The sequence below is a fragment of the Sesamum indicum genome, linkage group LG11 (assembly GCF_000512975.1).
Source record: "Sesamum indicum cultivar Zhongzhi No. 13 linkage group LG11, S_indicum_v1.0, whole genome shotgun sequence".
NCBI classification, from domain to species: Eukaryota; Viridiplantae; Streptophyta; class Magnoliopsida; order Lamiales; family Pedaliaceae; genus Sesamum; species Sesamum indicum.
In genome coordinates this window covers 3,175,841-3,190,630 of record NC_026155.1, presented here as the reverse complement: position 1 = coordinate 3,190,630, position 14,790 = coordinate 3,175,841, and the positions used below count along the sequence as shown (strand labels likewise).

Genomic DNA, 14,790 nt, shown 5'->3' with positions numbered 1-14,790 from the left:
GTGCAAAGCTAGGATAGCTAAGGCATACAATGCAAGAGTAAGACCAAAAAATTTTCAGGTATGGAATCTAGTGATGCGGAAGGTCGAAACCTCTAGCCCCGTAGGGAAGTTAGACCCGAAGTTGGAAGGCCATTACAAGGTAGTAGAAATTGTGAATGCGGGAGCTTACAAGTTGCAGCAATTGGATGGAAGGATCATCCCAAGCACATGGAACATCGCAAACCTAAAAAAATATTACTCCTTAATTATCCTAGTAGGAAAAGTTCCCTTTTTTATTTTATTTTTGTAGTAGGATGGATAGAGTAGAAGAGTAATGTTTTTTCCCTTCTCCTTTCGGATATTCCCTAGTCGAATCTCTGTGGAACTTTTGTAACTTGTGATCAAGTAATGAAATTAAATTTTCTATCATTGGTGGAAATTTCCTTGATAAGGAGAGGGCCCTTTGAGGTAACAAAGAGTTGCCCAGAACCCCTGAGCCAAACTTTGCGAGGTTCTCCCCAAAGGGTTTGACTCTAAAATATTTTGCCCTCTTTAATTGAGGTTGGGGGCAAGAACAAAGGCCTTGTATTCTGTCTTGGTTTTGAGGCCCAGGTCTCCAACCGAACCTATACATCACCGTCGCCATAACCAAACCCGACCATGGAGGACCGCATCGGCTGAGTAGAGACGATGATGGTCGACATGATGCCTATGATGAGGGAGATGAGGGCCAGCTCCTCAACTGCGGGACCATCATAGCCGACCACTTTCACTACCACCCCAGCATAGCCTCGGACAGAATCCCCGACGCCGAACGACGATGATATGGACGAAACTGATGGGGGGGGGTCTAGATTAGGTTTTAATATTTTTCAATTTTTTAATCGAATAGTATTTTATATTAAAATAATATTTTTTTCAATTTCATATTTCATAATGTTTATTATATTCCACTATTTCATATTTATTCAATTAATTAAATTCATAAATATAATTAATTAAATTTTTATTAATTAATATTTAATTATTTTTTTTAATTTATTAAAATATAAAAATTAAATAATATATCAATTTTATTATAAAATAAAAAATTATGAACGTTTTTAATAATTATAAAGAAAATATTACAAATCTAAACAAAAAATCGTTTCTAATTTTATTACTAAAATAATTATAAACACGTTAAGATTGTTCATTCCTAAAACAGTTATAAGAGACTGTTTCAAACAAAAAAATGACCGTGCCTAATACTATTTCAAAAATTGACCACCAAAAAATTTTAATGACCGCTCCTAAATATATTACAAATACAGTTATAAAATTCAAGCATCAGTATTTCAAAGACCGTTTAAAAAATAGCCCAAAATAAATTATATAGTTGTTCCAAATATTATCCAATGGGTTTCAATTAAAACAAAAAGAAATTTTTATATTTCAATACAATATTAAAAACGGTCAACATTAATAAGTTACAATGACTATGCCAAATTAGAACGGTTCATCACCAACCATTTCTAAATATTAGTAACGCCGTCTATGATGATGGTTTGTAAATAATTTTAAAATTCGATTTAAAATATTTTTTTCAATTTCGAACCGTTCAAAATGACAAAAAAAATATTCCTAAAATCAACATAAATTCTGCATTTTTTTTATAGTGATCGTGGCCCGTCCAAATTGGTTGTCAACCCCCCCTCTTGTTGGGGGCGGCACGTGGCAGTGGGGGTGAGGACAACAGTGGGCTTTTTGTTTTTTGGCGGAGGGGGCAGTGGGGAGGGGTGTGGGTGGGAGGTCACTTTATTTATTTATTTTTTAAATAATAATTTTTTTTATAATATATATTTAAAATTAGTTAAATCTAAACTTTTGACTTTTTTTTTAAAATTTAAAATTCAACGATTAATATTAATTGATTAGATCTAACAATTTTGATATAATCAATAAAGTTCCAAAAGTCATTAAAATAAAAAAAAATATAAACTAAGAGTGAGTATAATGGTCCTTTAGTACAAGAATTAGCGTCGTTAGTTATATTTAACGGAGAGAGACGATTAAACTACTTTTAATAAAACAAAAGGGATGGAGGGTTAGCGTACTTTTAAAATACAAGGAGAATTTAGCTGAATTTTCAAAACAAAAGGTTTTTATGTATATAAGTCTATCTTTACTCAAAATAAATAAATAAAATACTGGAAAAAATCCAATATTAATCCCATGAGAACAGTCATTTCAACTTAATGCTATTCTTGATGGAATTTTATGGTTGACTCCAGGTCTTGCTAAGTTTGGACTAGTAGTCGAAAAACAAAAAATTCCATTAGTCCCAATCCACTCCATGATTGAAAAATTATCGACACAACGCCCGTGTTCTTCTTGTGGATGCTAGCTGGTGACTTGTTTTTACAAGTGAAAATCAACTCATGATTTTCGTATCACTAAAAAAAAAAAAATTGAATTTTCGTAACATTCTAAACGACTACGATTTAAAAACTGTGATAAATCAATACTAGTATCCGCGGTTAAATAAAATCAAAGCAAAAACTTAAATTTTACCACGATTATTCAATATTCGTCATGGTTTTAGCCGTAATCAAAATATTTGCCATAGTTTTGGCCATAGCCAATGTTTTGGTCAGTCCTGCAGCAACAACGGCTAATAGTCGTTGTAAAGCTGTGATTGATTTGTATTTGCTATGATTTTCTTCTTTGAGTTGGAATAATTCATCCCAGCGAAAATTCAGATCCTTTTAGTGTGTGCATGTAGTAAAATGCCAATTTAATAGTCACACTGGTAACAAGAATTCGTAAGACCTAAGTCATCTGCTCTTTCTTTCGAAAATCTCTCCAAATCCACCCAATTTTTCTTGTATGAAACGCTCAACGACAAAGACTTAGAGAGAATTTTCAGAGGATAAACAGATGATTCAGGGCTTAGGAATTGGTTTGGCTTTTACTACATGTACATTAAGGTCATGTGGTGTTTTTCTGTGAATAAATACTTCAATTCTTTTCAACAAACAACTTGAATTTCTTCTGGTAAATTTCTTGAATCTGATCAGCCCTTAGCCGAGGAACTACGCATAACAACTTATTCGTCTTATTTTCAAGCACAAAATGCAACATAAATCGTGTTTTCCTTGTGAGTGAAAACCACAACCACAGATATAAAAGGAAAAGTGGCTCAGTTTTTAGTCTCAATTAAGGCATGAAAAGGCCAGTGATTTCTCCTCCATCAACTCCTTTGCAGTCGCGTCCATCTTCTCCCTTGAAAATTCATCGATCTTGAGACCTGTTTTTAGATGCAATTTTCATATTTTATGACGAGTCGAAAGGTTATTGTATGAGATACAAGAAAGCATACATCGGTATCAAAGGCTAGATCAGGTTCGACTCGTTGTAATTGCCCCCAACTGAAAAAATTTAACCTCCGATTCTTGAAAGATGATTGAGACATTACCAACACACTATACACGCACGCTACAGACAATCTTCACCGGATCAAATATTATGAGCTAAGTGGGATAATTAAAGTGGAAAAGTTCTATGTTTTGAATGAGATTTGAAGTCACCACATCTAAGCAAAAGCTAGAGCTTAACCACTAAACCATCATGCTGATGGTAACCTTAATTTCTTGATGTTTCAATAGTGTAACATCATCATACCTAGAAAACAACCTAGTCTTATGCAAATTGATCACTATAAAGAAGAACATAATTTAGTGTTACATTTAATACAAACGCTAACCTTGTACGATCGACCACTCTCCTTTTTCACAAGTGACGGGAAATGAGTAAATCAGGCCAGGGGGTATGCCATAAGATCCATCAGATGGTACGCCCATCGACACCCAGGTGTCCTGACAAAAATACAACACTTAGGATAATAGATAACAAAACATATAGTAATCGGTAGTAAATGTATATAGACAAACCTTTGGAGTTCCAATGACCCAATCATGTATATGATCACAGGCCGAGCTTGCAGCAGATAACGCACTAGAGAGCTTTCGAGCTTTAATGATGGCCGTACCCCTCTGCTGCACGGTGGTGATGAACTCCGTTTTTAACCTAACACATATAAACACCTAATTTGTTTCATCGTTTTTGGGTAGAATTATTAGTAGGAAAGAACGAGAGAACTGAAAATTGTAGGTACCATTTATCATCGCCAACAAGTTCTTTAACAGACTTCTGTCCAGCATTGGTGCTCACGGTTGCATGATTTACGTCTGGATATTGTGTGGATGAATGGTTTCCCCATATGATTACGTTCTTGACATCGCTAACGTGAACATTTAGCCTTTCCGAGATCTGACCTAGAGCTCTATTATGATCAAGTCTTGTGAGGCAGGTGATGTTCTTCTCTGGGATTGAAGGGGCAAATTCTTTCAAGATTAGTGCATTGGTGTTGGCTGGGTTGGCAACCACCAAAACCTGTATTTTAGGGAGTCATTCATAGGAGGTATCAAATGAATCTCGAAATTCCTTGAAACTCTGACTCAATGTTAACATAGGAAACACAACTGATAATCTGGCTTACTTTGCAATCCGGAGCAGCATATTGCTCCAAAGCCGAGGCCTGAGCCTTGTAAATGGACGCATTTCTGGACGCCACATCCTTCCGTTCCATGCCTTCCTTGCGTGGGGATCCGCCCACCATAACCGCAATATTAACGCCGTTGCAAGCTTCAACAACGTCCGTCGTGGCAACAACGCCTAACGGACCACCATTGAAGTTAGCATATATATAGATGTGTGAGATACGTATGGTTTCTCTAAATTCCAAATTCAGAGCTAGCTAGGTTATTAATGTTCCATATATACCTTTGAGAAGGGGGAAAGCGGCATCAATCAACTCCATTTTCACCCCATTCAACACCTCAGCATTAGGTTCAATATCGAGCATGTGTATGATCACAGGTTGATTGGGACCGAGCATCGCCCCTCTAGCTATCATGGGAACAAGAGCATAGCCTATTTGGCCTGTGAAACAAGTTCATTTGGTTTCGCTAAAATATGTTAAGACATCAACGATGATACTACCAAAAACGTTAGGGTTTGATTCAATAAAAACATTGTTCGATGTTGAAAATTTCGAGGAAAAAGATTAATCAAGACTGTGCTAATACATAAATGTTGACAGAAGCAACCTTAAACCCACAATGACGCAACGTCGACTTTTCAAAATTATAAAAACCTACCCTAAATATCTTTATTATAAAAAGAAAAGAAAAATCATACAATCCTCTCATTTTTGGATTAAATACAGAAGAATACACCCCATCTCTATGAAAATTAAAAACATCAACAATCCAACAGATTTCTAGATAATACGACATTTCAAAATTGGAACGAGGTAGCATGTAAATACTACAAACTTTAAGGGGGTGATCTTGATAATTTTAAAAGAAAAGGGGTGCAGTTAGTAATGTACAATCTTTAAAATTAATAAAAAGGATTAAAGGAATTTTTGGTCCTGTAATTTAGGTTATTTCAGCTTTTTGTCTATTTTAATTTAGCACTTTTTATTTTTTTTGTGATTTTAATTCTTTTTTCATCGGAACTCACCTTTTCTATGCCGTTTTAAAACTGGGCCTTTTTTGTATTGGCCTATTTAAGTTAGTATTTTTGTTCTCTAACTTTTTTAGAACAGTATTTTGGTCCTACCGGAAGTTGAACTTCACCGAACAAAAGGACTGAAATTGCGAAAATTAAAATGATGTAAAACCAAAATACTACTACATCGAATGACTTAAATTACGAGACAAAAAATGCATTTAATTCTATTAAAATAGTAAATTGAAATAAAGATTAAAAAAAGAAAAAAGAAAGAAAGAAAGAAACATGCCTGCTGCCCCGGTCACAAGAACGGTAAGGGGTTCCTTTTCTACGTCCAAGAAGCTCCATATGTGCTTAATAATTCTCCATGACAAGTATACACAACCAACCAAAACGACAGCCTTTTCAACTGACAAAAATTGATCCATTTCAGACAAATTAACAGAAATATAATGACTACAATTTTAATGTGCACAACTATTACATTTCAATTTGCCAACATTGTATGCGTATATATACATGTAAGGAAGGCCACAAGACAGAATGTGATTTGTATTCGTAATAGGTAATTAAATAGTAAGACAAAGTCCAGAAGGCATGAAATAGTATAACATCTCTTCTTCCCAAAGAAAAGAACCTCATTAGTAATATTATTACCAGCATGTCTGCATATCAACCTGCAAGAATTGCTTCGGGGCTCACACACACTCATATTCTTCATCATGTTGTTGATTTGATCCGATATATATGTAGGGATAAATTCCCTTTTGCTCCCTTAAATTGGTTACTAATTTATTTTTGGTACCCTGATCTCATCAATTTTACTTCTCAAATTTTCTTAAAACGATTAAAGTTATTCATGACCATTAGTTGAATCCAACAAAGGGACATTTTTTTATCAACTAACGGTCAGAATTAATTTTGATTAATTTAAAATAATTTGGGGACCAAAATTTATAAGGTGGTAATATGAGATACTACTAACTTAAAGAAATGAAAGTGAATTTTTCTCAATTTTGATTTTTTTTTAAACAAAAAATATCGTCCCACTTCTATTTTTCTTATGGTTTACCTCTTAAATTTTGGGCTTTACTATTGGTTTTTCGCCTCTATTCTTTTCCCTATCCAAAATTTTTTTTTCGTTAATTTAGACGATTAACTAACGAAATCATAACTAATTTTGATTATTTTAAAAAAAATTGTAATCAAAATTGATGAGGTCAAAAAATTAAATACCAAAAATAATTTAGTGATTAACTTATAGAATAAAAAATTATTATCCTTTATATTGTAGCGTAGCAATTTACTCTGTATTCGAGAAATCATGTCTTTTTCTATGGTAAAATAATCTTAAATCAGGAAAAGGAAACATATTGCCAAAAATGAGAAATATGCGTTAAAAATTTGAGAATCTAAAACCTTAACATTTCTATGATATTTATATTCATTTACGTAACATGTCGATATAGATATGTTTAATATAAAATATATCTAAATAAATTTTGTAATGCACTACAAAAAAGAAACGAGATTTATAACAGCTTTATTGTAACGGTCATACGATCGTTCCAATACATAGGGTCTTTCTGACGACTTTATAATGGACGGACGAACTGACGTCATTGAGGGGATAATAAAATGAATTTTTTTTTTGGCAACGGTCAAAATCGTTATAAAATTTATGTGTGCCTAAAACCATTACAATTTGTAGCAGTTACTAATTTGCTATTATTTTTGTAATGGCTATTTGGTCAAAAATCAGCCGTTACAATAGCAGTGGCAAAATCGTTGCAAAATATATAAAAAAAACGGTGTTAAAAAAATCATCATATTAGAGACGGTTTTTTTTTGTAACGGCATTACAAAAGCCGTTACAAAATAATGGCTACATTTTCTAACAGGTAGTTTTCAACGGCTATCTTAGGCGTTCCAAAGGCCGTTACAAAAGCCGCTACAAAATAACTTATATATATATATATTCATTTCATTTCATTTATTGTAAAAATTTTATACTAACCACACACACTCTCAACACTCTGATTTTTGTGCATATACATTTAATTAGCTTGTTGATTATTACTCAAATTTTAGACCGTCAATTAGTGCTGCTCATTACTTAGTTGGTTGACCAGGTAATAGAGACTAGTTTAATGTTTTATTGTATTTAATTAAATTAATTGTAGCTTACTTATTTTAGTTTTATAATTTTTTATTAATGTTATATCATGTTAATTATATGTATTCTCCTAAATGTTAATTATCACTTGTGTATGCGAGGATTTATGCTAAAATATTATGACTGGACTTCTCATGGAGAGGATAGGGCGCAGGAGTATTTTGAGGCTTTGACTGTCCCTCCAGTGCCGGAGGAGCAAACCCCAGCTGCCCATGTCGAGAGTAATTATTCACATTGGGGTGATGAACAATATATGGATTGGACAAAGAGGATGGTTTTTTATGCAGCCAGGCCGAGTTATTTTTTTTTTCTCACGAAGGTGTCTGATGATGATACGAGGTCCTAGTGCATATTATTATGGCAATAGCCTCTATGATTATGAATAACGGTTGGCAGACCGTTTTTACAATGTAGTGCATGCTGCCGACTAGCCATTGTGGAACGGTTGCACCCAATCTCAATTGACAACTATTGCTGAGTTAGTGCATATTAAAGTGGACGGTCATATTTCTAAGCGATCATATGATCGAATATTCTAATGGATTAATAAAATATTGCCCTCGGATCACACCCTGCCGAGAGATTACTACAGCACGATGAAGTTGATAAAGGATTTGGATTTATCCATTGAGAAGATCGATGGTGTAAGAATAGTTGCATGTTGTACTGGAAGCACGAGTCGATTTGGAGTACTACAAGTTTGTGGGGACGCTAGGTACAAGTTGACTTAAGGGCAAGACCTACGATGCAAGAAGTCCCCGTATGCCGTCCTTAGGTACCTGTCGCTTACTCTCCATCTGCAGAAGTTGTATTCTTCCAGGACAATGCTGAGCACATGACGTGGCATGCCATACATCAGATGGAGGAGGGGTCAACGTGTCATCTATCCAATGCCGAAACTTGAAAGCATTTTGACTGGACATATCCCGATTTTATAGAAGAGCCGTGTAATATTCTGTTGGGTCATTGCACAGGCGGTTTTGCGCCTCACAATCAGTATGGTCGTACTTATTCATGTTGACCCTCGTTACACCGTACAATCTCCCCTTACTATGTGCATAAGTTTTAAGTACATTTTTCTTACGTTTGTGATCCTTGGCCCTTCTAATCCGAAACGTGTGATCGATGTGGACTTGGAACTGTTGATCGAAGAATTGCTGCAGTTGTGGCATGTGGGTGTTCGAACATATGACAATGCCACGAATAATGCATTCATCGTGCCGGCAGCATTGATGTGGACTGTGAATGACCTACCTACCTATAGGATGGCGTCTGGATGGAGTACCGCCTGTGTTATTGGTTGTTTGGTTTCTATGGATGACACACGGGCATTTTATCTACAGCACGATAGGAAGGCGTGCTGCTTTGACTGCTATAGACAGTTTCTCATTGAGCACCATCCCTATCAAAGGAGCAAGAAAGCCTTCAAAAAAAATCATATCGAATATAAGGTTGCACGTCTGAGGCTGAGAGGAGACCAGATTCTGGTTTGGGTTGCAGACATTAGTCCTACAGTTGAAATATCATTGACACTCCCTTCGACTATGATAGCGACCACAAGTTGACGAAAAAAGCTTCTTCTAGGATCTTCCATACTGGGCTACGCATCTAATCTGACACAACCTTGAGGTCATGTACATTGAGAAAAATGTGTTTCACAATATATTCAACACGGTCATGGACATCAAGAAAAAGACGAAGGATAATTTGAATGCACGTAGGGATTTGAAGATCATCATAATCAAGCGAAGCTTGAGTTGGGTGAACGTAGACTGAACGTTATGCCTAAAGTAATCTATACCCTGACGAAAGGAACATAAGAAGAGGATATGTGAATGGATACATGGCCTTAAGTTTCCTTATGGCTATGAGTCTAACCTTGCATGCTGCGCTGACATGACGGAATTGCGGATGCACGACATGAAGAGCCACAACTGTCATGTATTCATGCAGAAATTGGTTTCAACTGGCTTTCGTGAGATGCTTCCCTGAGCATGTACGAAGTGCATTAATGAAGGTTAGTCTTTTATTCCAAACTATATACTTGACCACGCTTGATGTCACCAAGCTACATGAGTTAGAAAACAATGTTGGCATCATACTGTGCAACCTTGAAAGATATTCCCTCCAACTTTTTTTCTCAATGGAGTACCTCATTATTCACCTGCCTTATGAAGCTCGCGTAGGGGGCCAGTGCAATACAGGTGGATGCACCCATTTAAAAGGTTCCTCTATGAGTTGAAGAAAAAGGTGAAAAATAAAGTCCATGTGGAGGCATCAATTGTCGAGGCATACATTATCGAGGAAATTAAATTTGTTTTCTTCACAGTACTCTAAGCCGGACGTGCTGTCCAAATGAAGCATGCCTCGTAGAAATGATGAGTGCATGAGCAGCGATGTTGGAATCCAAGTGTCTATTTCACCTATCCTGGTAAGGCTAGTAGTGCCTCAAAGAACAAATGGCCCAGTGGACAAAAATGGCACATCATCAACACGTATATTTTGACCAACTATGAAGTAGTCACGCCATATTATCGGTAAGTTGTTATTTTCAATATACATATATATTAATTAGTGTATTCATGTATATATATATGTATATCATTTATCTAATTAATATATATACAAATCATACCTGAACAAACTGTACCAGCACCACCTTCAGCCAACCCAATTATTGGTTGACTTGTTTCGACTGAGTTCAAGGATTGGTTCAAACGAAGTGTAATTTAATATATTTTGTTTTAATTTTTAAAAGTACGTTGTATCCAAATCCAAAATATCTAATTAACATATGAACCTGCAGGTACATCCTGAGGTGAACTACACGACAACGAGCTCTTGAAGTGTTATTATTAGGATCTAACTGCAGAAGTAATGTTGGTCCCTTGCTATTTTTTGAACAGGTACAACTTCCATACGAAACGTCACAACACCTGCAAGTCAACCATGAATTATGGGGTGTGTGTCAAAAGTTCATTGTTTAAGACGAGGACAATGACTTCTCTAAAATTATTGAAGAGATCATTCAATTGACATACCACTTATTCTGAACTTACACATCGTTATGTTCAAATGTTGTTAGATTGATCGAATAAGAGGCATGAAGGTACACCCACACTATCACCTTGTCGATGTAAACTTCAAAAAGGTGTACCGAAAAGACGAGCCTTCATACTTGTACAACAAGTAGTGCAAGTGTACTACATTGAGTAAGTATGAAGAGGGACAAAGCGGATTGTATGGTTGTCTGCAAAACCAAGGCGCTGAGAGTTGTTGATGAGTCTAGTGGACTGAGATCCCATATCAGCTGGAGGAAGTTGTACCGGTCTCTGAAGTTGCTACAAACAATTAGACATACAATCTACTTGATCTCAATGGTTTATAAACTATGGTCGATCTTTCAATTGTACACCAGCAAGGTGCAGGTACTTCATGGACTCAAGCTGGTCAAACTGATAATGAAGACGAAGAGGATGATGAGGACAGCTTTGAGGACTATAAGACTGACGAGAATGAATACGAGGCTACATAATGTATATGAGTTAGGGTTAACCGTTGAATTAGGGTACACAGAGTTCGTCCCCACTATCAAACGACGCATGGCTCGATCTGCGCAGTCGTAAGCGCAGGCAGCCTCCTCCTTCGTGTCCAATGTGCCTAGCAGCAGCTTTTTTTTTTTACTGTGGATCTTTGCAACAATAGACAAAAGATAGAGAGGTGAAAAAAAGGGGTCATTAACAAACATCTTCGGCGTCAGAGGAATAGGATCAAGAACAATATTATCAGGTACGCCGAACTCAAGCTGGAAATTCAAACTAGTGAAACCACAAAAGCAAGTGCTTTAATGGAATATTCCTATTTTGCAATCTTGTAAAATAAAAAAAATTATAAAATTTGTTTCTTTTTTAAAAACTTATTTTTTGGAATGGGCAATTTAATTAAATACCATTATAAAAGTCGTTACAAAATAAGGCTGCTAACTTTTGGCATCAGGTGGGAAATGAAATTTTGTCACGACAAAATTCAGAAAGCAATTACAAAGGCAGTTACAAAATAAAATTTTTGAAATCAAAATAAAAAAATAGGTGGAAATTTTAGTTTTGATTGACCGTTATAAAGATCGTAAAAATGGTCAGTTATACCAGCTCTTACAAAAGCAGTTACAAAAAACAAGCCATCTCATAAATTCAAATCGAAAAATATGATATCTTTACAACCGGGCACCCGATTCATACCAAATTTAAATATATACAACTATGTGTTCATTAAATCATATCAGACAGTATGATTTTAAATCACATGGCCTGATTTAGAAATACACCATCTTGAATGATTACTATTACGTTTCAGGAATGATATGTCGAAATCTGTATACCCAATAAGGCTACAATTTGGCCGAATTGATTCTTTTGTAAGTAATAATTTTGACTTCCGGATTTGATCATAATTTTGACTTCCTGACGGTTTGATCATAATTTTGACTTCCGGATTAACCCAGGCAGTTTAACACTATAAGATGATAGTTACATCAATATAATATTAACACTTATAAATATACAAATATATTTCATTCTGCATACATGTATCAATGTCAAATATATTTTTTTGTTTATTAATGTATTTCAATATATTGTACCACTACAATGATACGTTTCTACAACACTAAATCATCGAAAATGGTATTTTTTAAAAATAGTTTTAATAAAAATAATTAATTATTTGGAACACTCTTTGTAACGTTGATAATGAAAACGACGTCATTTTCATATACTGTAACGGCTACCATACAATATATAATTTGTAATGGCTTTTCAAATATTGTAACTCTTTTTGGCATGGCACCACCATTCCAGAATTATTTATATACAACACTTGCAGATTTTTTTCTTTCCATCCTCTTCTTCCCTTTCTTTCTCTTCTCTTTTTGCCGGCCCTGCCCCACCCTCTCTCTCTTCTCTACTTCTCTGCCCGACCCCCCTGCCCCAACCAACAGGTAAGTTCCATTCTTGTATTTTTTGTATCTTTTTCTTCGAATATTTTAAATATTGTATAATTGTTCTGCAATTTTTGTAATATCTGTAGAATTAGGGTGTGTTTTTTCATTTCTGTAATTTTAAAAATTTTCTATATTTTTTGTGAATTTTTGTAAATTTCTGAAATTTTTATTTTCGGTAAAATTTAATAAAAATTTCGAAATTTTGCCTAAGTTATGAAATTTTTATCATTTTCTGTAATTTAAAAAAAAACAGAAATTTTCCATAATTTCTGATTTTTTTTATTTTCTGTAATTTTAAAATTCTGTAAATTTAAAAAAAAATTAAGAAATTACGCATCAATTTATGAAATTATTTTATTTTCTGTAATTTTAAAAAAAATTATAAATTTTGCATAATTTCTTAAATTTTTTTGTTTTATGTAATTTTAAAAAAATTTTGGAAAGTTTTCATAAGTTTTCATAATTTCTTAATTCTTTTTGGGTTTCTTATAATTTGTGTAATTTTTAGGAAAAAATTGGACCTGAATGCAATTTTTTCGGAAAAGTATAATATAATATAAATTTAGGATAAGTTGGACCTTAATGTAATTTTTAGAAAAAAATTGGACTTTAATGTAATTTTATGTGAAATTTGGACCTTAATGTAATTTAATGTAAAATTTGGACCTACATACAATAATAGTAAAATTATGCATTTTAGAAAAAAATTCATCATTTTATGTGTTTTTAATATTAATAATTTTTTCAATGGTAAATACTGATGATCGGTGTTCCGCCACTTCGAACGAGGTCACGGTCAGGGATGTGGTCGAGCCCGTAGTCGTAGCCCTCCTAACCTTCCTCGGGATGAGCCAACAAATGCACTTCTACTCGCCCCATCCTCGGAAGGAGTGTCTCAGGCCCCGCCGATACCCACAGACTTCCCCGTAGTGGGGTTAAATGCGGTAGTGGAGCCAGTAGTACATAGGCCCCGACGAGGCCGTGGGATGCACCCCCGCCACAGCGCCACTACTTCCTCAAGTGGCCTAAAGGCATTTCATCAGCCTCCAGGATGCGATGTACGTAGAAGAATTTAGTCAATTAATTTACTATTTTTTTATATTTTAAAATTAATTTTAATATTTAATTATTATTTCTAGGTCGAACGTAATTGTTACACGATCATCAATAATGCAATCAAATGGCATTATTAAATATAACAAATATTTAAACATATTAAATAAAATAAAATTTAAAATATAATTAAAATAAAATAAAATAAATATTAAAATATATTAAAAAATAATAATTTTTTAACTGCATTTGTAACGGCTTTTGTAATACACCGATAACAGATAAAATTGTCAGGCTGTTACAAAGAATGTGCAAACAAAGTTACTAATTTCGAACTAGGCTGTTCCAAAAATTGTTACAAAAGACTGAAAAAAATAGTTGCAAATGCAGTGGCAAAAACAGATGCAATATAATTGAAAACCATTATAAAGAGTATTACAAAAATTATTCCAAGTATCAAGCAAAACAATACCTAAATATGTTATAAAGACCGTTATAATAACATTTAAATTTTATAAAGACCATTATAATAATAATTAAATCAAATTCAACCGAGCCGTTACAAAAGCAGTTCCAAATTAATTTTTTTCCATGTCACCAAACTTGTAACGGCTACAAGCAGCTGTCACAAAGAACTTTACAAAATTATAAAGGCTTTATAAAAAATCGTTATAAATAATTTGTAACACCTTATTTACCCGCGGTAAGGCTTTCCATTACAAATAAAATAATTTTTTTGTAGTGATGTTTTATTTTATTATAATAATATAATATATATTTTCATACTCATAAAAGCACACATATATAAATATATGTTAAATTTGTATATATGTGTATGTAAATGTATAAGTGTAAAACCTTCAAAGCGAAATTACTTAAAAGTAATTTTATTAGGAAAAAAGATATCTTTTTACAATGAAATTTTCAACTAAGTTTTTATCCTCCTTATAGTTTGATTTAGGAGCTTTGCTTAGGTTTTTTTAATTTCATATTTAACTATTTTTTATTTAAATTTATTTTTAAA

At 33.9% G+C, this 14,790-nt stretch overlaps 1 protein-coding gene across 1 annotated transcript; it reads right to left on the bottom strand.

Annotated features, from left to right (window-relative positions):
• LOC105173327 (malate dehydrogenase, cytoplasmic) lies at positions 2,822–6,017 on the bottom strand. Its single transcript, XM_011095029.2, has 7 exons — positions 5,828–6,017; positions 4,804–4,962; positions 4,520–4,695; positions 4,136–4,413; positions 3,912–4,047; positions 3,725–3,836; positions 2,822–3,268 (listed from the first exon to the last, which is right to left on the bottom strand). Exons 1-7 carry the CDS (start codon positions 5,964–5,966, stop codon positions 3,174–3,176), a joined length of 1,095 nt encoding a protein of 364 aa, XP_011093331.1. The 5' UTR covers positions 5,967–6,017; the 3' UTR covers positions 2,822–3,173.

Coding starts and splice junctions, on each gene's coding strand:
- LOC105173327 (XM_011095029.2), bottom strand. CDS start 5,966: ATGGATCAATTTTTGTCAGTTGAAAAGGCTGTCGTTTTGGTTGGTTGT. Junction 4,048..4,135: donor CTTGTTGGCGATGATAAATG/GTACCTACAATT, acceptor TATATGTGTTAG/GTTAAAAACGGAGTTCATCA. Junction 3,837..3,911: donor GGGTCATTGGAACTCCAAAG/GTTTGTCTATAT, acceptor TATTTTTGTCAG/GACACCTGGGTGTCGATGGG.